The sequence below is a fragment of the Palaemon carinicauda genome, chromosome 35, assembly GCF_036898095.1.
Source record: "Palaemon carinicauda isolate YSFRI2023 chromosome 35, ASM3689809v2, whole genome shotgun sequence".
NCBI classification, from domain to species: Eukaryota; Metazoa; Arthropoda; class Malacostraca; order Decapoda; family Palaemonidae; genus Palaemon; species Palaemon carinicauda.
The window spans coordinates 40921662-40945862 of NC_090759.1; the positions used below are offsets into that span (position 1 = coordinate 40921662).

At 43.0% G+C, this 24201-nt stretch overlaps 1 protein-coding gene across 1 annotated transcript in view; it reads left to right on the forward strand.

Annotated features, from left to right (window-relative positions):
* The window catches only part of LOC137627246 (poly(A)-specific ribonuclease PARN-like), a 506907-nt gene that overhangs the window by 450639 nt on the left and 32067 nt on the right, over positions 1-24201 (forward strand). Inside the window, exon 7 of the mRNA XM_068358327.1 lies at positions 7937-8139. Coding sequence (XP_068214428.1) covers positions 7937-8139 — 203 coding nt within the window. The remainder of the gene's footprint in view (positions 1-7936; positions 8140-24201) is intronic.

A 24201-nucleotide genomic window follows, 5' to 3' on the forward strand; every position in this document is an offset into this window, starting at 1 on the left:
CTCCATAACTTTCATACTTTCCTATATTATTAATCTGCAACCATTCTTCACATGCCGTCTTTCTCTTTCACCTCCACCTTCACTTCTTTGTTCCTTCAATCACTACCCTTCCTCATGCTACCTCCATCAATTGTCTTATGACACACATCACTTGCATGGCCAACAAAATTTTCTTTTAACAAGGTATCAACAACCTTCCCGGTAGTTACCTGGGTAGCAAAGGAAACCCGCACACCCATTACCGAGACCATTTTTGATTTGGCCATGGTAGAGCTGACATATTCTTCTACACTCTTCCATCCATTACTTAATGGCTATACTAACTTTACTTTTCTTTCCTTTTTCAGGTGTGACTGTTACTGAACTTTTGCTGAGAAAACAAACATGTGGCTTTGTTGCGGCACATTCAGGTCAGCTTTGTAGATGGATTATCATCAGCTTCGCACGTCATGTAAAGGACACTCCTTCACGGAGGCGTCTCCTAGCAATGACTGTGGGATTGGGCCCCCCTTAGGAATTTCCGTATAAGTGTGTGTGTGGGTACCAGAATGTCTAAAACATGTGTATCTATACTTTATATACTGTACATATTTTAATTAAATTAATTATAAAACCTTAATATTATACATTCTCTCTCTCTCTCTCTCTCTCTCTCTCTCTCTCTCTCTCTCTCTCTCTCTTGGTGTTACTGCACAGGTATAATGAGGCCTTTAAATCAGTTCGGGAAGCGCCTCATCGTCAGATATCGGCGCTAAATCATCAACATTTGCTTCTGAGAGGGGAAGAGGTTGGTGGTGGCAGAGAAAAGGCCCCCATTCCATTCGTAGAGGCTTCAGGTTCACTGAGAGGCTCTTCTGCTGAAGGTGCTTATGGTGTAGCAGGGGTTTTCACCTCTGAGAAGAACATGGTGATATGTAGTTGCTGTCGTTTTTTCTTTTGCTGCAAAATGCCCTTGCACAAGGACATAACCCCGTCAACTTGGTTGCTAAACTCAACAACTCAAACTATATTATCTTTGATGTCTTGTGCAAATTGTTGCATTGCCCTTGCCATGTTGCACAATTGTTGGAGGTTCTCCAGGGTAAGGCCGCACTCTTCAATTTCCTCGTCTTGCTCTTCTTCGCTTTCTTCTTCACTGGCAGACTTCGCCATCTCAAGGAGGTCTTCATCTGTGAGTGGGTATCGATAAAGGCATTGATATCTAATACCGTCATGTTGACGAATCCTTCATCCCTGATGACGTGAGCCAGCCTCACAGCCTTCTCCACCGCCGAGTGATGAACTTTGTCAGGAGTGAAGCCTGCATAGTCATGCACCACATAAGGACATAATTTCTTTCAGCATGAATTTTTTGTCTCGGTTTTTCCCATGTTCAATAATTCCTGCATATTAGTCAAGTATGACGCAATGTCGTACTTACACCAGCACTTTTTTCAAAGGTGAAGCCTTCGTCGTCGTCAACTGCCGCGATGAGGCCCTCCATCCGGGAACGAGTGTACAGTGCTTTAAAGGCACGAATGACACTTTGATCCATTGGCTGAATTAGAGATGTGGTGTTGAGGGGCAAAAACTTAATCTGAACCCCATCATATTGCAGGTCTGTTGCATGGCCTCCTGCGCAGTCCATCAAGAGAAGGACCTGAAAAGGGAGGCCCTTTTTAGCCAGACACTACTTCACCTGGGAAATGAAACAATAGAGGAACCATTCAAGGGTCAGGTCTATCATTATCTAGGCCTTATACTTAAAGTTATGCATCCAATGCATGGGGAGCAGAGCCCTATTTTTGTTTTTCAAGGCTCGTGGAGTTTTGGCCTTATAAATAAGGACTGGCTTAAGCAGAAAGCTTGCAGCATTGCTACACATGATGAGAGTGACACATTCCTTGTGGGCCTTGAAGCCTGGCCTATTCGCTTCATCCTTGAAGAGAAATGTACAAGAAGGCTTGCTCTTCCTAAATAGGCCAGTCTCATCCATGTTAAAATCTTGCTCAGGGAGGTAATTGCCATTACTGATGAGCTTAGGAAAATCATTTTCCACGTAACGACGAGCAGCATCGGTGTTGGTAGAGGCAGCCTCACCTTAAAAAAGCACGCTTTTGAGGCCGTATCTCTTGAAACTTATTGAACCATCCCTTGCTGGCTGTAAAGCCTCTTCCTCGAGGAAGCGAATCACTCATGGCAGAGATAGTATTGGCTTGAGATTTGTCAGGATCATCTTCAGTTGCTTCTTCAGCATCTCCTTTGTCTTCATCATTGGGCAAGGTATGGTCATAGAGAGGTTTGGCCTTTTCCTACACAGACACCGAATAGTCTGGCCTATTCATTACAAATTCTCCTCTATCCTCATATATCCGACAACACTGAGATTACCAAACAATTCTTCTCTCAAGAGGTTAACTACTGTACTGTAATTGTGCAGTGGCTATACTTTCCTCTTGGTAAGGATAGAAGAGACTCTTTAGCTATGATAAGCAGCTCTTCTAGGAGAAGTACACTCCAAAATCATGCCATTGTTCTCTAGTTTTGGCTAGTGGCATAGCCTCTGTACCATGGTCTTCCACTGTCTTGGGTTAGAGTTCTCTTGCTTGAGGGTACACTTGGGCATACTGTTCTATCTAGTTTCGCTTCCTCTTGTTTTGTTGAAGTTTTTATAGTTTATATAGGAAATATTTATTTTAATGTTGTTACTGTTCTTAAAATATTTTTTTTCTTTGTTTCCTTTCCTCACTGGGCTATTTTCCCTGTTGGGGCCCCTGGGCTTATAGTATTATGCTTTTCCAACTAGGGTTGTAGCTTAGCATTTAATAATAATAATAATAATATTAGTGTCCAAACTCAGTTTTTTTCTGCAACCGGTAATCCACAAGGCTGATGCAGCTTCCATTTTCACAATTCCCTTATCACGCTGAGTTACCAGGTTTTGCTTCTTTATTGAAGCTTACTGCAGCAGTTTTGCGGATGTTAGCTTCAATTTTTTTCCATGTAGCGCACTGTCGATTCATTCACTCCATTATGACGTGCCACCGTGTCATAACTTCTGCTCTGTTTTAACATGTCTAAAAGTTTGACCTTTTCACTGATTTTCATATGCTTCTTCTTCCTCTTGGGCTCACTAAAGGAATCTTTTGCAGGGGCACGACGCTTAGAAGCCATTGCAAGAGCTTAACGAAAAGTAAATTTCGAACACAACACTAAGATACACGAGACACAGTTGAAAGGGTGAACGAGAGTGGGGATATGCAACAATGGAAGAAGCTGGGAGAGGGAAGAGGATGCGATGTTGTGCAGCCTATCAGCTCACGGTGTACATCCACTCATGCTCTCATTCGTCGAACTTGTACAGGGAACCAATCACGTGCCTTATCTGAGTGGCCATGGGTACAGTATATACAAAAGCTCTGAGAGAGCTTTTCTCTTTGTCTGGCATCCTGGAAAATCGTTTCTCTTGCGCATCACGATGAAACAATGCTACTTTCCGCAATACGCCTGCCGATATGGCAGTATTTTTTCATTTTTATTTTTCGATGAATATTTCTGAAAAATCAGCAATGCACTGGTTGCTAAACTTGAACTACGAAGAGGCGAAGGATTACTGTAGTCTCATTCTTGAGAGACACCCCCCGACTCCTGGACATTGGCCGGGCGGTGAAGCAGATGGTCTCAGGATCGATTGATCATCCTCTGACAGTACCACCATTTGGTCTTAGCACCTCGACCCACCGAATACCTCACCGCAGGTAGGTCCAAAGCAGTAGAGAGACATGAGTGGTGGGTGTTGGACACCAACCTGCTCAGGAGAGTAGACCTCTTTCATTCCTGGGATTTGTTGCTCTTAATAAACGCATCAAAAGAATTGGGAGAGGCTCACTTGTCGCACCTGATGGCACCCCAACTTTGAACTGAATTTAATTGGCAGTGCCACATAAATCTCCTGAAATGAGGGCAGCCTTTCTCACCCTCAAACAATTCCATCAGCTCCTTTCATGGTACTCCATAGTGCTGATGAGCGACAACACTACGGCGGTGTCGCACACAAACATGCAAGGAGGTACTTTTCACGGCACCTTTGCCAATTAGCTATGGAATCCTTGGAGGGACGGAGAACAACTCGGTATCCTTTCAGCCCATTTTATCCCTGGCAAAAAGGATGTGGTGGCGGACAATCTGAGCTGGGAGACACAGATAGCAGACTCCGAATAGTCTCGGAGATGACAGATAGCTAACAAAGCTTGGCTTTGTAAAGTTCCCCAATAATTTACTGTTTGCGTCGTCCCTTAAGCAAAATATTACGGTGTACTGCTCACCAGTACTGGGTGCCCAGACAATCTAACAAGATACCTTTCAACATTCGTGGGACAAGACAGAAGTCTACACGTTCACTTCCTTCTGCATAGTAATGAGAGTCTAAAAGTCAGGGCATTGCAAGACCCCTCGATAACCCTAGTGGCTTAGTTTTGGCAACATGCAGAATGATTTCCAGGCTTTCTGGATCTACTGTACTTAGATAACCGCGCAGAGACTTTCCATCAAGTGGTTCCATCGCTTCATCTTCACACCTGGAGGTTATCTAGCAACCCTTTGGAAAGAAAAGCTTTCGAGATTGGGAACAAAATACTGGCAGGATACCTCTGGGGAAACATCTACTTTAGTAAACCAGGCAAAGTGGAGAATCATTTGTGGTTGGTGTCATAGATGGGGTATCACTCCCCTCATTGCCACTATACCAACAATAGTGTAGCTCTTGCTGTTCTTCAGAGAGGAAAACTTTGTTTGGTATCAGCAATGAAATTCTATCACTCGGCCTTAAGCCTCTTTTTAAACTGAGCGGGGTTAGCATTTCCTCCTTAACGGAATGATTTTTCCGTGTACGGAATTCTTAGTGCACATGCTCTTATTTGGGAATCAGACCATTTCCTAGGAACATAGTAGAATACTGCATTCAGTGAAAGGAGCACTGTCTTTGTCAAGCATCAGATCATGACGACCCAGAAGACAGTCTTTCTCCTAGCTCTGTCCTGTGACATCGCCCATTCACGTGGATGGGGGCAAGTGACACTTGGATTTCTCCCAAAGTCATTGCCAAGACTCAAACTCCAGCTGGAGGGGATCCTACAATCAGGCCCTTCCAGATTGAGGGTATCCTTTTCTGTAACAGTTGACCCAGACCAACTGTTACTCGGTCCTGTGAGGGCAAGGAGGAAATGTTTCAAAAGAACCTAGAGAGCCCACCGCAGCAGGCTCTTGGTGAGCACAGGGAGAACCATAGGAAGACTACAAAAAGAACTCTATACATTCTGGGATTAGACAGGAAATCGAGAGGGGCTTCTTATCTAACGGTCGTTGTCCCTGTACTCGTGAAGCCAGGAGTATGAGCACATTTTAGGCATTCAAATAATTTCTTTCTGATGTAGGTGTTACAAGCGGGCGTGTGGAAACGGCAAACAGCAGCCACCACAGGAACCTGGATACAATTACTTTATGTCCTGTGGTAGCTGCACAAAATGTGATCAATAACGCCTCAGCCCCTTGTAGGCCAATTAGCAGTTGGTTGAGGGCCGATGTTTCCTGCGAGCAAGTCTAGGTTGAATGATTGAATGACTGGCCACTTTCTATTTCATTCTTCCTTTCTTGGTGTTTAGCATCCGAAGAACTGCAAGCTGACCTCTGACTGCAGGTGGGTACCATGCCCTTTGTCCATCCTGATATATGTTGATACATTTGTTATGTCCATGTGTTCCAAGCGAGGTGGAGTAGGGCAATGTCTAGGTGAAGTGAGGAGCTTAGCGCCAAGTTTATGCCTACTTCGGAAAGTCACATTGCTAAATTCTATGCTAGCACCGATTGCCCAGGCTATCATCCTATAAGGATCATGAGGTGTCAGGGTGTCCTCTAAACAGCTTATGCGAAGTACAGTGTCACCCCGGGACAGTCTCCAGCCAGTTCTTTTTAGGACTTCCTCATATCATAAGGTGAGTTTCCTAAGTAAAGAGCAGAAGTTTTGTATATAGTTTAGGAACAAATGACAAATTTGGAATAATTTTTATTTTTCCTAGCTATACAAACCTCTAGCTCTTTACACATACAAGTCCTGCCATCACCTTCCCCCCGAAGTACTGCCGCAATTGCAAAGTAATGATTGTTTACTAGGACTTGTGTGAGTAGGGTAATTGGTCTACCCCCACTACCCCCCTTCACTAACTAGAGGAGGGTAGTTATACCTCGCGAAAGATTGTAATGGGTGGTTTCAACTATCGCTGAAATAGTACTCCCAAGTAAAGAGCTACAGGTTTGTATAGCTATGAAAAATGCAAATTATTCCAAATTTGTCGTATTCATTTCTTTTCATATTTTACTAAAGGTAAATTAAATATTTTAACAAATCTGTTTCTCCATGCATATTGCCTATGTAATTCTATGTATATTAATAAAGATAAGTTTTCAATACAAAGCTTTAGTAACCTATGTTTTCCTAAATATTTTATAGAGAATTGTCTCACAAGAGCGATGAAGCTATATTTTGATTGCCCTGACAAAAATCCTAAGCCTGATTTTAAAACTTGTCTCCTGCTTCTGCTTAATAAAGAACTGGCCAATTCCTCTAATGGTTTGTGTAAAGAGAAACTGGAATATAACATTGCATTTCATTATAAGAATTCCCTAAGAAAGAAACTGATAAATATCAACCATGGTAAAGATGATGGTGAGATAGGAGTATATGTAATTCCATGTGATGATTACAAGGAAGACTATACGAGGGAGAGCAGCTGCTCGCTAAAAGATAGAAAAAAGGAACGTATTGCAGCTTGCAGAACAGGGAACTACTGTAGTGCCATAGCTTGACACACTTGGGATAAAAGCCAGGACATCAATTTTAAAAAGTCAGAAATCGTTTACAAATGTCGTGACAGGTCAGTGAGGAGAATGATTGAAGGTGCTGTGATCTCTTTATACAAGGACTTCAACATAACATGGGAATTACAGATGTCAAAATCAGTGAAGAAATATGTAGACAAGGTAAAATCCATAATTTTAGGAATATGTGCCATAATAGGTGATGCCTCCTCCCCTGCTGCTCCTTCGCAGGTGCATCCTCCACAGACTGTTCAAGTGACCAACGACCAGATCTACCGGAACAGCAAGTTGGATGGTGACCATTGCAACATACCACTTAGAAGATCTTAAGAAACTTGGAAAGGACAAGAGTTCCACAACCTGAAACTTTAATAATTAGTTTTTAATCAGTTTTTAGTGTATGGTTATGTATATGAAGTATTTATATATTTTTCTTACATCAGTACCTGACCTGTATGTTTGAAATATCTTTGGGAACTAAGGAAAAAATATATCGCCTCAAGCACCATACTTTGTCACTTTCATTCTGTATTTCATCAATAAAAGGACCATTTATTGTCAAAAATTATCCTTGTTAGTAGTCTTGTCAACATCTGGCTCATCATGAGGAAAGCAAGCACCCATGCTAAGCTGTTATTTTACTTCCTAGGTTAATATATGTAAATGTAAAATATGACAAAATCTTATTAATCACAAAATTATATTTTATGAGGCACCATGTGGAAAAAAGACTACTGACAGTTTATATTAGTAATCAATGAAAAATATGTTATTATCCAATTATTTTTTCTTACGTTGTATGTCATCATGCATAAAAAAGCAATGTGACATCATTGAGAGCCAATTGGATATAGCATAAGCCATCATATATCTCATTTTATGAAAGTAGGCGGTAAGACAAACATTATGCAATATACCAGTATGTTATATTGCCAGTTCTGACCAATGAGTTAATAATCCTATCACAGTTATTCCTTGAGAGATTTTAAGAAAGATTTATATTTTGTCATTGTTACATTTAAGTCAGCAGTACCTGTATATTCTCCAAATATTAAAACATCATTTCTTCTTTGTTTCTGAACAGATTGGTTTCACTCATGTCATCCGCAAATTGCTTGAGAGTAATAAACCTATTGTTGGACACAATCTCGTATTGGACTTAGTTCACTTATTTGAGAAGACAGTGATGCCCCTCCCTGAGAAATATGAGACATTCAAGAAGATGGTCCTCGCAAATTTTCCTACCATATATGACACAAAGTTGTTAGCCAAAGACCCTCCTTTCAGGTAAAATAAAACTGTCAAATTCTTGTAAAACATTTGTTATTGTTCTATTGTTCTTATTTTTGTTAATGTCTGTGCTGTGTCTTCAATAATTCCTTGTGGTCTCTTACCCCATGGAAGTATCAGCAATGGCCTCCACTACCCTGTAGAAGGCAAACTTCCAGTTCTTCCCCCCCTTCTCTCTTCAAGTTCTTCCCCCCCCCTTCTCTCTTCAAGTTCTTCCCCCCCCTTCTCTGCCTCATCTTCATTAAATTCTTCACGCTGGAATTTTTAGAAGAAGAATGTGTAGAAGACATCATTAAAGAAGTCCAGGAAGATTGATAGATAGGAATTGTGTACAAGTGGCCTTTACTGATCTCTCCCTGCCTATGTGTGGTGCGATGGCGCCGTACCAAAAACCAACCTATTCTGGTGACAAATCTTGGTTGGGGTACAGGTGCTCATGCAGCTACTAGCGGTACATGGTGAACCTAACTGTTCCTTCCTAGAGAGTAGGGATACGGCTCTTGACCTACTCTGTAACACCCAGACCTGAGCAGCTTAGACTAGAACTTCGTTGGTTAAGACTGGTGGAAGGTTCCCTAAGGAAAGTGAATTCTCAGATCTCTGCAAGTCAAGACTCCCTCAGGGCAAACAGCTGCTCAAGAATACCTCCTCCTCCATCCGTGAGTCAAAGGAAGTACAGTACTATGATATCTTGAGCAATATCCCTTGTCTTCTGCCAGTGTCAGCCTTGGTCCAGGGCATGTCTGCAGCCAAGTTGGCTTCTCAACCAGTCACTTCTACTTTTGGTGATGCCTTTGTTATGGAGAGACTTGCATGGGCAACCCTTCAAACCTCCTGGGTGAACCACTCGGTTTGGTAAGGTTTGGTACCTGGCAGACAACGAAAATCTGTCTGACCCGAACAAAAAGATCTTTATGAACATTGTCATGTCTGGAGCCAGGGTAGTAGGGTTCCTGGCTGAAAATGCTGCTAACCACTGGGCCAACTGGTCCTAAAGAGACTAGATTCTATCGTGTTGAGGTTCCAACAGCATGTACCGAAGGGAGGAGTTGTTTTACTCTGTAACTCTGCTTTCTCCTCTCCTTACTTGTTGCTAGTGGAGGAAGTCGAGATGGTACCAGAGAAATAGAAGAAGGCTAGCTAGGACTCAATACTCTTTTGAGCCATTTCATTTTGTGCCTTCTCTTCAGAACTTAATGCATTGAAAGCTCAAGGTACACAATGGCAGCCACATAAGACCTTCCCTGACTCTTATCAGAACACCACAAAAAAACCTTCTCATCCAAAGCAACCGTTACAATGGAAACGGCAGTGAGGAAGGGGAGGTAGACCATCCAGATTTGGACAATGCTCCCACTAGGGGCATTCCCACTGCGACTTCACAAGTGGGAAGATGCCTGCAACTCAGGTGGCACTATTGGAAGAGCCTATTGGGAGAGCCAAGGGGCCGAGCCTTGAACAGTGTGTGGCCTTAGGGCAGGATACGTCATACTTTTCATCAGCTCTCCCCAGCCCCTGATTCACCACCCGTGAAGTCCTCCGCCCCTCCCTAAGGGATCAGCGAAGGGCATCGCCCTTTAGGCGAAAGTCCTAACTTTGTTAGAGAAGATTGCTCTCCAAGAGGTCGTGGACAGGTCCCCATGCTTCTTCAGTCAACTCTTTCTTGTAGGAAAGGCATCTGGAGATCAGTCATAGACCTCTCAGCCCTGAACAAGTTTATCCTTTAAACTCCATCCATAATGGAGACTACAGCCATGGTAGACAGGCAATCAGACCAGGTGACTTCATGATGACTAGATTTGACAGACACATATTTCCACATCCAGATGCATCCCACCTCCAGGATCATAATCATCATCTCCCCCTATGCCTATTGATGCAAAGAGCCTCCATTAGATTTTGCCAGTCATCTCTATCTTGAGCTTTTAATTCATTATTTCTCCATTCATCATCTACTTCATGCTTCAAAGTCCTCATCCATGTAGGCCTGTGTCTTCCAACTCTTCTAGTGCCTTGTGGAGCCCAGCTGAACATTCAGTGATCTAAAATCTCCTGGGGAGTATGAAAACCATGCCCAAACCATCTCTGTCTACCCCTCATTATGATCTCATCCACATATGACACGAGTAATTTCTCTTATAGTTTCATTTCTAAGCCTGTCCTGCCATTTATCTCCCAATATCCTTCTAAGGGTTTTGTTTTCATATCTTCTAATTCTATTGGATATTTTTTCATTGTCTTACCATGACTCATACCCATAGAGTAACACCGATCTCATTAAATTGATGTATAGTGTAAGTTTTATATGTAATTTCAGGCAATTCGGTTTCCAAATTTTACTTAACCTAGCCATTGTCTGATTTGCTTTTTTCAATCTTTCACTAAACTCTAATTCTAGAGACCCTCTATTGGAGATCATAGTTCCTAAAATCTGTCCATGCAACAGAATATAATCGTTCTGAATGCTGTGCTTCACCCTTGCTTGAGGGTACATTTGGCCACACTATTCTATTGAATTTCTCTGTTTTGTTTAAAAAGATTTTATAGTTCATATAGGAAGTATTTATTTTAACGCTGTTACTGTTCTAGAAATATTTTTTCCTCGTTTCCTTTCCTCACTGGGTTATTTTCCCTGTTGGTTCCCCTGGGATTATAGCATCCTGCTTTTCCAATTAGGGTTGTATTTTAGGAATAATAATAATAATAATAATAATAATAATAATAATAATGATAATAATAATAAAAGCACCTCAAGTGTTCACAAAGGTGTGCACTGTAGTTTCGGCCTGGGCCCATGCCAACAACATCCGTCTCTTCCACTATCTGGACGACTGGCAGATTCAACACCGAGACAATCTTGAGAGGTCATCTCTGCAGCCTAAACAAGATATGGTGTATCTGGGAATACACATTGATACTCAACTAGGAAAGATTTTTCCATCTCAGATGAGAATCAAGAGATTCAAAGACATGGCTCTTCCCTTTCAATTGCAGATTTCCCTGCCAGCCCATCGGTGGCAATGTCTTTTGGGCACCTAGCTTCCCAGGAACACTTAGTCACCAGTAGTCATCTCCACATGCGGTCACTTCAGTGGTAATAGATGACTAGTTGTTTCCAAAGCAGTGATCCTCCAGGGAAACCCATTTCGATAGGATCCGAGCGCATGAAATACTTGAGTTGGTGGATGCAAGTTTCCAACGTTCTTCAAGATGTTCTCCTTCTTTCTCCCCCTACAGACATGATGCTCTTCACAGATGCATCATTGGAAAGGGTTGGGGGGGGACACTAACCTGCTTCATCACATGGCCTCTGGGCTATGGTCCTATCCCAATCGGCAATGCCAGATAAACCTCTAGGAATTGAAGGCTGCCTTTCTAGTCCTTCAAAAGTTCTAACCTCTCCCCTCAGGTCATTCGTTAGTGTTGATTAGCGACAACACTACTGTGATGGCTTACCTGAACGATCAAGGAGCTACCGTCTCTCAACAGCTCTGTTATCCAGCTGTCGAGATTCTAAGATGGACGTAGGTAAGCAAATCTCACTATCAACCTGGTTCATCCTAGGCAAGAAGAACATTCTTGCAGACAACCTGAGCCAAAAGATTTAGATACTGTGTATGCAGGGGTATAAGACAACTGGCTTTCTAAGACACACCCCCCCTGAATTTCATTTAAAAAAGTGGTTTTGAGCTGTACCCACTGTATAAGACTACCCTTCAAAATATATCAAATTTATTGTCTTTTCAAGTAATAGTGGGCTAGCGTAGACCTAGGTATGGTAATTAACAATAAATATAACCAAACAATATTTACCCTATTTATTATTGGCATAATTTCATAATAAATAGCCTATTTTAGGAAAAATTTCATATTAACAATAAAGTCAACAACCTTTATATCACTTTCTTTAAGCTTTAGATAATTTTAATGATAGTGTTAATGATGGTTGTAATAACATCTAGATTAGCATAATATTAATTTTTCATTAAATCATCATGATTCAAATTGTCATCACTTTCTCCAATCTTGTACCATCTCTGTCACATCAAAAGTTTTAGTGGCAGCGCAGTTATTATTCAGTTCCTTGGCTGTTTGTATAACTTTTAAAACTAGTCTAGTACTTTCTTTTTTTTGCTGGCAATTCCATAATTGATGTGTGTACAAGTTGATAAAAAATCCAACTGGTATATAACTGAAGTTAGGGAAAATATTTTGGAAATGGAATGTGCAATAATCATTTGTCCCATTATGATTGCTAATGAAACTTGATTAAACAAATAGCTTCTGTTTAAGGTAGCATGTTCAGGAAAAACATGATATAAAAGTGCCTTCATTTCATTTATTTTGAGGTTCAAAACAAAAAAATTAGAACACTCGACTCGGTATCAGGGTTTGATTAATTCCTGAAAACAGTCTCATATATCAAATCTCTGCATATGAAAATAATTTTTCCAATAAAAATTCATGGTAAGGGAGTCTAATGTGGACCTCAAGTTCCAACTTTTAACATATTATGACTAAGTGAATGGTATGTTGCCTGAAATGATTAAATGTATCAAATCATTATTATATTTGATAACCCTAAGTTTAAAAAGGAAATTAATATCAATATATAGTGAATTGTGGTGAATAGTTCTTCGAGTCATGTCAATTAAAGCTGGATTTTACCAACCATAAATGCATAATCGTAAATCTCATGTATTATTGACACTTTATTTACACTAACTAAATGTCCTGTGTATTGTTCTGAATAAATAAATAACTCCTGTCTGTATCCAATAATAATGCATGTAATAATCACATATTAGTATTGTATTGAGAAATAAATTTTCCGTTGTTTACGTTTCTCAGCTGATCAAGGCAAAATATTAAAGGATATTTATCACTTGAACTATCATTTTTATTTAGCATTCTATTCTGAATAGTTTTATTTGAAATAATTCTCATTTTATTTACTGTTGAGTTTATTTACATATAAAGGTTTACCGGACTTTTATCCATGTTGCAGATGCATGATGATTTATAGCTTTTGGATCTGCAGTGTTTCATTATAAAGCTTAGTAAATTATTAATTTTTCTTACTTCTCAAATTTCATAGTCCTGTATTATATATTATTATAACAAAACTTTTTCAATATTAAACTTAGCCGGTGATCATATAGCTGTCAGCTCTGCTGCCCGACAGAAAAACCTAAGGACAAAATACGCCAGCGATCGCTATACAGGTGGGGGTGTACATCAACAGCGCCATCTGTCGAGCAGGTACTCAAGTACTCCATGTCAACACAGAACCAATTTTCTCTCTGTCGTGCCACTGGCAAGACCTACTAAATACGCTGTTGCTTTCTGGATTGATTTTCACGTTATTTGGTGAAGTATTCATTTCTGGTTATTAGCTTTCGCTGTGCAGAGGTTATCTTCAGTACTTCCTTGCATTCTTTTATTGAATTTTGGATTATTTGTTGACGACTTGGATAGATTTTGAATCCCCCCTTTGACTAATTCAAGATGTCTGACCCTTCTCAAGTCCCCAAATACAGGAAGTGTAGTGCTAGGGACTGTTCAAGGCGTCTTCCGAAGGCCTCTATCGATCCGCACACCATTTGTTCCAATTGTCGGGGTAAAACCTGTCAATTGGAAGATCGATGTGAGGAATGCGTTGGGCTTTCGGAATTCGATTTTCAAGAATTCCTGAAATATTCACGTAGGCTAGAGAGAGATAGAGTCAGGAGGAGTTCGTCTCGCTCAGTTGATTTTTCCTCTCCCCATGCCCCACAACCTATTCCTTCCCCTGTAGTGGTTACTCCCGACCCCCCTTCTAGCACTCATCAACCTTCGATGGCAGATATGATGCGTGCCATCCAGGCTCTGGGTGATAGAGTCGAGTCATTGGCGAGTGACCGCAACCAACTCATGGCTGACGTCAGGGAGTTGAAGGGTAAAAGTGCAGTGGGAAGTGAAGTGGTTAGTGCAGTGAAAAGTGTTAGTGTTACGCATGAGGGTGCGTCTGTTCGTGCCTGTCGTCCTCCCAGTCCGGGACCTCTTGCAAGCTCCCAAGCCCAGGGGAGAAGCAATGTCGTACGACCAAAGGGTTCGACAGGCTTTAATCAGCGGACAGACGTTCCCTCCGGGGTTTCGGACGTATCTTTCCTAGATCGTCCCACCCACAAGAAGACGAGTGATACCCGTTCATTCCTCGTCTGCGGAAGAGGTTTCACGCCAGAAACGATGGACCAAGGTCTCACGGCCTCTTAAACGCAAGGTCCCTTCCGCGCAAGTCCAACGGCCCAGGTGTAGCCACTGGGTCAGTTCGGACTCGCTGCAGTCTTCCGACGACTGCACACCTCCTAAGAGAGGCAAAGTGGTACCGCAACAGGCAGTAACACCGTCTGTTGCCGCACCTGCTGCTGTATTATTATTATTATTATTAAATGCTAAGCTACAACCCTAGTTGGAAAAGCAGGATGCTATAAGCCCAGGGGCCCCAACAGGGAAAATAGCTCAGTGAGGAAAGGAAACAAGGAAAAATAAAATATTTTAAGAATAGCAACAGCATTAAAATAAATATTTCCTATATAAACAATACAAACTTTAACAAAACAAGAGAAAGAGAAACTAGATAGAACAGTGTGCCTGAGTGTACCCTCAAGCAAGAGAACTCTAACCCAAGACAGTGGAAGGCCATGGTACAGAGGCTATAGCACTACCCAAGACTAGAGAACAATGGTTTGATTTTGGAGTGTCCTTCTCCTAGAAGAGCTGCTTACCATAGCTAAAGAGTCTCTTCTACCCTTACCCTTAAGAGGAAAGTAGCCACTGAACAATTACATTGCCGTAGTTAACCCCTTGGATGAAGAAGAATTGTTTAGTAATCTCAGTGTTGTCAGGTGTATGAGGACAGAGGAGAATCTGTAAAGAATAGGCCAGACTATTCGGTGTCTGTGTAGGCAAAGGGAAAGAACCGTGACCAGAGAGAAGGATCCAATATGGTACTGTCTGGCCAGTCAAAGGACCCCCTAACTCTCTAGCGGTAGTATCTCAACGGGCGGCTGGTGCCCTGGCCAACCTACTACTACTAAGTGGTCTTTGCTTCAGTCTATGCAGACTCAGTTAGCTTCTTTCATGCAGGAGTATCGTGCGGAGAAGGTTGACGCTGCACCCGTTAACCTACAACCAACCACGGTTGTGAGCCCAGTAGACGCTGAGGCTGCCTGCTCCCGCACTCCAGCTGTGAGAGTTCCACCACCCATGCGCAGTCGACCCTGCCAGACGCATGTTGACGTTCACCGACGCACGGAACCCTCCGTTGACGTTCGCGTGTTACCACAACAACAGGAGGGTGGAGTTAAGTTGCCGTGTTTTGACGCTGTGCGTCAACCTCCGCAACCCACTGTGGTTTCCGCTACTCTACCGCAGTCAGGAGTAGACGCCTTGCGTCCCCACACAGCTATGGTTGTTGCCAGTTCACAGACTGACCAACAGTTCCATGACGTTGGGTCCAGTGCAGCCACGCATGCACCCGTGCTGCCGGACTCAGCCGTCCAGCTTTTACCTACTCCTTTGCCGCTTCCTCCTCAACATTCAGACGATGGACTCTTTGATGATGACGACGCTGCACATCTTGACGACCAACACACGGACATCGACGAACCCAAGACCACGCCTCCCTCCTTAGACTTTAGGAAAGTGCTTGCGCTGTTCAAGGATTTATATCCTGATCAGTTTGTGTCTGCAGCACCACGCTCGCCTCCCTCTGAGTTCGCTTTAGGCATGCAGTCATCCGCACCTGCCTTTACGAAGCTCGTACTCGCTTGCTCGTCCAAGAGAGCTTTAAGAGTACTGGGAGATTGGTTGCAGTCCAAAAAGCAACTTGGGAAGACAGCCTTCATGTTTCCCCCGGCCAAGCTTGCTTCCAGATCTAGCGTCTGGTATGCCACGGGAGAAGTTCTCGGCTTGGGAGTTCCTGCCTCTGCCCAGGGCGACTTCTCAAGTCTGGTAGACTCTCCCCGCAGGCTGGCCATGAGACGCTCCAAGATTTGTTGGACTCCTTCGGATATGGACCATCTAATGAAAGGAGTATTTCGAGCATTCGAAGTCTTTAACTTCTTGGACTGGTGTTTGGGAGCGTTGAGCAGGAAGACCTCCCCTTCTGACAAGGAAACTTCCATGCTCATTATGTCCTGCATGGACAAAGCCATACGGGATGGTTCTAGTGAGCTTGCGGCTTCTTTCGTGTCCGGGGTCCTCAAGAAGCGGGATCACCTTTGCTCCTTCTTGTCAGCTGGAGTCACCCCATGTCAAAAGTCGGAACTTATGTTTGCTCCTCTCTCGAAGTGCCTCTTCCCTGAGGAGTTGATCAAGGAGATTGCCGCCTCCTTGATCCAGAAAGACACTCATGACCTGGTTGCGTCATCCGCACGCAAAGCCACCCCTTTGCCCTCCGTGCCTAGACCCAGGATGGACACTCCAGCGTCAAGGTTCATTCCGCCCTTTCGTGGCAGAGCCTCCAGCAGAGGAGGTGCTCGTGCCGAAGGTCAACGTGCGAGCAAGAAGAAGGGTTCCAAGTCCCTTAGAGGCAGAGTCTGACTGCCACCTTCTTCAGACAGCAGTGGGAGCCAGGCTCAAGAACTACTGGCAGGCCTGGGAGAACAGGGGCGCAGACGCACAGTCTGTGAAGTTACTCAGAGAGGGGTACAAGATTCCATTCTTGCGCAAGCCCCCTCTAGCAACAACTCCCATCGACCTCTCTCCCAGGTACAGAGAGGAGGACAAGAGACTAGCTTTGCAGCAAGAGGTGTCTCTCTTAATTCAAAAGGGAGCGGTTATCAAAGTCCGGGACCATCAATCCCCGGGCTTCTACAACCGTCTCTTCTTAGTGGCGAAGAAGACAGGAGGGTGGAGGCCGGTGCTAGACGTCAGTGCTCTGAATGTCTTTGTCACAAAGCAGACGTTCACCATGGAGACGACAAAGTCGGTTCTAGCATCGGTCAGGAAGGAAGACTGGATGGTCTCGTTAGACCTAAAGGACGCTTACTTTCACGTCCCCATCCACCCAGATTCCCAACCTTTTCTAAGGTTCGTTTTCGGGAAGGTTGTATACCAGTTTCAAGCCCTGTGCTTTGGCCTAAGCACGGCACCTCTTGTTTTTAAGAAACTGATGAGGAATATTGCCAAATTCCTGCATTTAGCAGACATCAGAGCCTCCCTCTATTTGGACGACTGGCTTCTAAGAGCTTCGTCAAGTCGTCGCTGTCTGGAGAATCTAAAGTGGACTCTGGATCTGACCAAGGAATTGGGTCTCCTGGTCAATATGGAAAAGTCCCAACTCGTCCCATCCCAAACTATAGTGTACCTAGGAATGGAGATTCAGAGTCAAGCTTTTCGGGCTTTTCCGTCGGCCCCCAGAATCAGTCAAGCCCAAGAATGCATCCAGAACATGCTGAAGAAGGACCGATGTTCAGTCAGACAGTGGATGAGTCTGATAGGGACGCTTTCATCACTGGACCAGTTCATCGCGTTAGGGAGACTCCACCTCCGACCCCTTCAATTTCACCTAGCTGTTCACTGGAGAAAGGACAAGACGCTAGAAGCGGTCTCGATTCCTATTTCCGAGAAGATGAAGTCTTCACTGACTTGGTGGAAGGACAACATTCTCCTCAGGGAGGGTCTGCCACTGGCTGTTCAGACCCCCAACCACATCCTCTTCTCGGACGCATCGGACACGGGCTGGGGTGCGACATTGGACGGTCGGGAATGCTCGGGCACGTGGAATGCGGATCAAAGAACGTTGCACATCAACTGTAAGGAGCTACTGGCAGTTCATCTGGCCTTGAGAAGCTTCAAGTCCCTCCTTCTAGGCAAAGTGGTGGAGGTGAACTCCGACAACACCACAGCCTTGGCGTACATCTCCAAGCAAGGAGGGACTCATTCGAGGACGTTGTACGAGATCGCAAGGGACCTCCTCACCTGGTCAAGAGATCGAAACATATCGCTAGTAACGAGGTTCATTCAAGGCAGCATGAATGTCATGGCAGACCGCCTAAGCCGGAAGGGTCAAATCATCCCAACAGAGTGGACCCTTCACAAGAATGTATGCAAGAGACTATGGGCCTTGTGGGGTCAGCCTACCATAGATCTGTTTGCAACCTCGATGACCAAGAGGCTCCCAATTTATTGCTCACCGATTCCGGACCCAGCAGCGGTTCACATAGATGCTTTTCTTCTGGATTGGTCCCATCTAGACCTTTATGCATTCCCCCGTTCAAGATTGTCAACAGAGTACTGCAGAAGTTCGCCTCTCACGAAGGGACAAGGTTGACGTTGGTTGCTCCCCTCTGGCCCGCGAGAGAATGGTTCACCGAGGTACTGCAATGGCTAGTAGACGTTCCCAGAACACTTCCTCTAAGAGTGGACCTTCTGCGTTAGCCGCACGTAAAGAAGGTACACCCAAGCCTCCACGCTCTTCGTCTGACTGCCTTCAGACTATCGAAAGACTCTCGAGAGCTAGAGGCTTTTCGAAGGAGGCAGCCAGAGCGATTGCTAGAGCAAGGAGGACATCCACTCTTAAAGTCTACCAGTTGAAGTGGGAAGTCTTCCGAAGCTGGTGCAAGTCGGTATCAGTATCCTCAACCAGTACCTCTGTAACTCAGATAGCTGACTTCCTTTTATACCTAAGGAAGGAAAGATCTCTTTCAGCTCCCACGATCAAGGGTTACAGAAGCATGTTGGCAGCAGTCTTCCGTCACAGAGGCTTAGATCTTTCCAACAACAAAGATCTACAGGACCTCCTTAAGTCTTTTGAGACCTCGAAGGAGCGTCGGTTGGCCACACCAGGTTGGAACTTAGACGTGGTACTAAGATTCCTTATGTCAGAAAGGTTCGAACCACTTCAATCAGCCTCTTTTAAAGATCTCACTTTGAAGACCCTTTTCCTCGTTTGCTTAGCAACAGCTAAAAGAGTCTGTGAGATACACGCCTTCAGCAGGAACATTGGATTTACATCTGAAACGGCTACATGTTCCTTACAGCTTGGTTTTTTAGCCAAAAACGAACTTCCTTCTCGTCCTTGGCCCAAATCGTTCGATATTCCAAGCCTTTCTAATTTGGTTGGAAATGAACAAGAAAGAGTACTTTGCCCTGTAAGAGCTCTTAAGTACTATTTGAGACGTACTAAACCATTACGAGGACAGTCAGAAGCTTTATGGTGCGCTATTAAGAAACCTTCTTTACCTATGTCGAAGAATGCAGTTTCTTATTATATCAGACTTTTGATTCGAGAAGCTCATTCCCATCTGAATGAGGAGGACCATGCTTTGCTGAAGGTAAGGACACATGAAGTTAGAGCTGTCGCAACTTCAGTAGCCTTCAAACAAAACAGATCTCTGCAGAGTGTAATGGATGCAACCTATTGGAGAAGCAAGTCAGTGTTCGCATCATTTTACCTTAAAGATGTCCAGTCTCTTTACGAGAACTGCTACACCCTGGGACCATTCGTAGCAGCGAGTGCAGTAGTGGGTGAGGGCTCAACCACTACATTCCCCTAATCCCATAACCTTTTTAATCTTTCTCTTGAAATGTTTTTTATTGTTTTTTGGGTTGTCCGGAAGGCTAAGAAGCCTTTCGCATCCTGGTTGATTTGGCGGGTGGTCAAATTCTTTTCTTGAGAAGCGCCTAGATTAGAGGTTTTGATGAGGTCCTTTAGTATGGGTTGCAACCCTTCATACTTCAGCTCCTAGGAGTCGCTCAGCATCCTATGAGGATCGCGAGGCTCAGTAAGGAAGACGTACTTAAAAAGGCAGAGTAATTGTTCAAGTCGACTTCCTTACCAGGTACTTATTGATTTTATGTTTGTTATTTTGAATAACTGCTAAAATGAAATACAAAATACTTAGCTCTTAATGTAAACATAATGCTGGTCTCTACCCACCCCCCTGGGTGTGAATCAGCTATATGATCACCGGCTAAGTTTAATATTGAAAAATGTTATTTTCATTAGTAAAATAAATTTTTGAATATACTTACCCGGTGATCATATATTAAAGGACCCTCCCTTCCTCCCCAATAGAGACCCAGTGGGCCGAGGAGAAAATTGGTTCTGTGTTGACATGGAGTACTTGAGTACCTGCTCGACAGATGGCGCTGTTGATGTACACCCCCACCTGTATAGCGATCGCTGGCGTATTTTGTCCTTAGGTTTTTCTGTCGGGCAGCAGAGCTGACAGCTATATGATCACCGGGTAAGTATATTCAAAAATTTATTTTACTAATGAAAATAACATATTTTCTCAATTTTCAAACACTTTTCCACATTACCTTCTAAATTCGGCCATTGACACTTAATTACACATTTGCTTATTTATAAGTTTCCACCAATATTTCTTTTCGTTTCCTCCTGTTTTGGACAAAGCTTTCTCCGATTCCAAACAGAATTGCAGCTGTGAACATTGTTTCCCTTCCTTCAGCTCCAGTTTATTTTTTATTTGGCAGTATATTTCCTTGAGGATCTTTTCTCCAAAGCAATTAAGGGCAATTGTTTACTAATGTATTGTATCATGGTTAAAATACAAGCAAAATAGCTGCCATACCATTCGAGTGTTCATAACAAAACATCTATTAGTGTTTAGTTTTTTTTGGGCTATGTGTTTCTCGAGTACACACATTATAAACAAACTTCATTATGGGAATTTGTCCTCAAGTGTTGAGATGTTACTTTTAAGGTTAAAATGTTATTTTATACACCAATGTACACTATATGGTAGTTGGATCCAAATGGTCTCTGGCTCCTTGGATAACAACTGATGTCCTGAATTAGTGAGGTTTGCTCTAATAGACCTGTTTGATGTTCATACCACAGGCTTCTGATATACGGCTCACCAGTACCATATCCTCAGGCAGCATTTCAGGATGCTTTCTGACATCCTTGGGATGACATGGACGCCTATGTTTGATCCAAAGACTCCTCAACAAAGTGAGATCCTGTCCAACCTAACTGTGACACTAATAGGTCCGCTGTGACAACACACAGAGTAACATCCCAAAACTGGAACAACACGACGATAGAACTAGGACAAATATACAAAGGCCCATAGAATTTCTTGGAAAAACTACAAAGATTACTGGGGGAAACCAAAAATATAAATACCATACTTAATCAACAGTAATGGTAAAAAAAGTAGAAGACATGGAAGACAAAATTAAATTACTAACCAAAACATGGGCAAGCACATTCAAAATGACAGACCAACAAAATGCAATTTTGATAGGGACACAGAAACAGGAGTCCTCAACTTCCTACAAGAAAATAAGGAAAGAATAAACCCCTATTAAAATCCAGATCTGCAAAGACTGGACGAGGACAACTACTTAATAGTTGACTTCAATATGCATGAGATAATGAAAGCAGTGAAATATTTTAAGCACAAAGCACCTGGTAAAGGTGGCAGAAATAAGTCAATTCTATCAAAACTACCAATGGTGGCTTGCAGAAGACTCAAAAAAATATAAAACCTAACACAATGGGATATTACCCAAAACCACACAAAGAAGGAATTCTTATACTTCCCCCAAACCAGGGAAAGACCCGAAACAGCCAGCAAACTGAAGACCAATCATTGCGGGAAGTGCCAGGAACATTTTTTGAAAAAATCATAAACACAAGACTAAGGAGATTCGTAGAAAGTAACAATAATTTGCACAAACACCAACATTGTTTTAGGATAGGGAGAAGCACTGAAACTGCTCTCATGCAATTTACTAAACAATAGCCTTGAACCAAATAAATAAAAAATACCAGTGTAATATCTGTAATGAAAGTAATACTTGGTGATAATTTCCAAGCTTTATTCAACACATTAGCAAACTACCATATCTGTAACGAAGAAAGACAACAATGAATACAGTATCAACATAAATGCACATGTTAACACAAACACATAACTTATGAAGATCATGCTATAAAACATTAACATAGGAAGAACAAAACAATAAACAAAACAATATAAATACTCAAACATTGACAGTAAGAAACAGCTAAGACCAACTGATATTATCACATTCTCCCCTCCTAGAAAATTCAACTTTAATCAAAACAAATGTATTGGTTTAATCCCATCCATAGCGATCAGGCGGCCTTGACACACGAGTGGACCTTCTTCTCTCAGTGGGCTCACTGGATTCATGACAATCACGGTTATCATGAGTTTGTGTATCCTGCACTTCAGTTGTATCTGGGGACTCCGTCTCTCCTGATGGTTCAACATGGTGTACAGGAGACGTTGCACCTGCAGGACTTGGGGCTAAGTCACGGGTAGACACAGTTGATACTCTACCATCTGGATATTTGACATTTGCATACATTGAGTTTGCATCCATGAGTTGAACCTCTTCAGTTAACGGTTCATGTTTGCTAGACCTAACATGCCGTCGCAATAGTACAGGTCCAGGAGTCAAAAGCCATGACTAGAGCGTCGCTGAAACCTGAAAAAACGTTCATGAGGTGTCTCATTAGTTGCTGTACATAAGAGCGACCTAACTGAGTGCAAAACCTCAGGAAGTACTATCTCCCAGTGTTGAGTCTTCAAGCCACGACTTTCGAGTACTAAACAAATAGATTTCCAAATAATACCATTATATCTCTCAACCTGGCCGTTGCCCATCGGATGATAAGGTGTCGTTCTGCTGGTTGCAACCCCCTTCTGAGAAAGGTACAGTTTCAGTTCTTGGGACATGAAAGAAGCACCTTGATCTGAATGAATGAAACTAGGTATTCCACAAAGGATAAAGATAGATTCAAGACATTTGATCACTGTTTTCGAATGCATGTTTGGACAGGGAAACACAAAGGGGAAACGTGAATACTCGTCAACAACCGTAAGAATGTACTTATTGCTCGTGGTTGAGGGCAGAGGCCCCTTGAAATCAATGTTAAGACGTTCCATTGGCTGGGTGGCCTTTATGAGGACTCCTTTTCCTGGACGATGGAATTTTGGTTTTTGTTGGGCACATATTCTACAAGAAGCACACACTCTTTTCACGTCATCTGTTGAAAATGGGAGGTTTTTGGATCGCACAAAGTGCAAAAGGCGAGTGACGCCAGGATGGCAGAGGTTCTCATGGATGTCAGTGAGACTTGACATTGAGGAAATAGAACAACAATAGGCACGAGTCAGGGTGTCCGGTGCAATATTCTGTTTCCCCGGACGATACTGTATAGTATAGCTGTAGGATGCCAGCTCCAACCTCCACTCTTGTATCTTGTTGTTCTTTATTTTAGTTCGCTTCCTGCTGTCTAACATGAACATCACCGATCTTTGATCAGTAATCAGAGTAAAATGTCGTCTCGCTAAGAAATGGCTCCACTTGCGAACCGCTTCAATAATAGCTGTGGCCTCTTTTTCCACTGCTGGATAATGCAACTCGCTACCCTGGAGCGTTCTCGACATAAAAGTTACTGGGCGGCCTCCCTGATTCAAGACTGCGGAGACAGCAACTTCCGAAGCATCACACTCTACAACAAAAGGAAGACTCTCATCCACAGCCCGCAGTGAAACATCCATAAGTTGTTTTTTTAAAGAATTGAAAGCAGCTAGTGCTGGCTCGCTCAGTGGAAAAGTTTTTGTGTTCACTAAGGGATGTATCGTGTTAGAAAAACCAGGGATCCATTTGGCATAATAGGCAAACAATCCTTGAGCTCTTCGCAGAGAGCCCATATTTGTGGGAGGCGGTAATTCTTGAAAGGGACGTAATCTGTCTGGGTCAGGCTTTATAACATTATTCCCGACACAATACCCTAGAACATTGATTGTAGGAACAGAAATAACCGATTTCCCCTCATTGAGGGTAAGGTTCCGTTTCTGAACCACCTCCAAGAAGTTTTGAACGTTTTCATCATGTTCAGCCTGAGATGCTCCACCTACAGTGATATTGTCAAGGTATGGAAAAGTATCTTTGAGCTTCTCATCCTCAACTAGTTTGTCCATAGCTCTTTGGAATGCAGCTACACCATTCGTCACACCAAATGGAATCCTACAAAATTGAAACAATTTCCCTGCACCTTCAAAA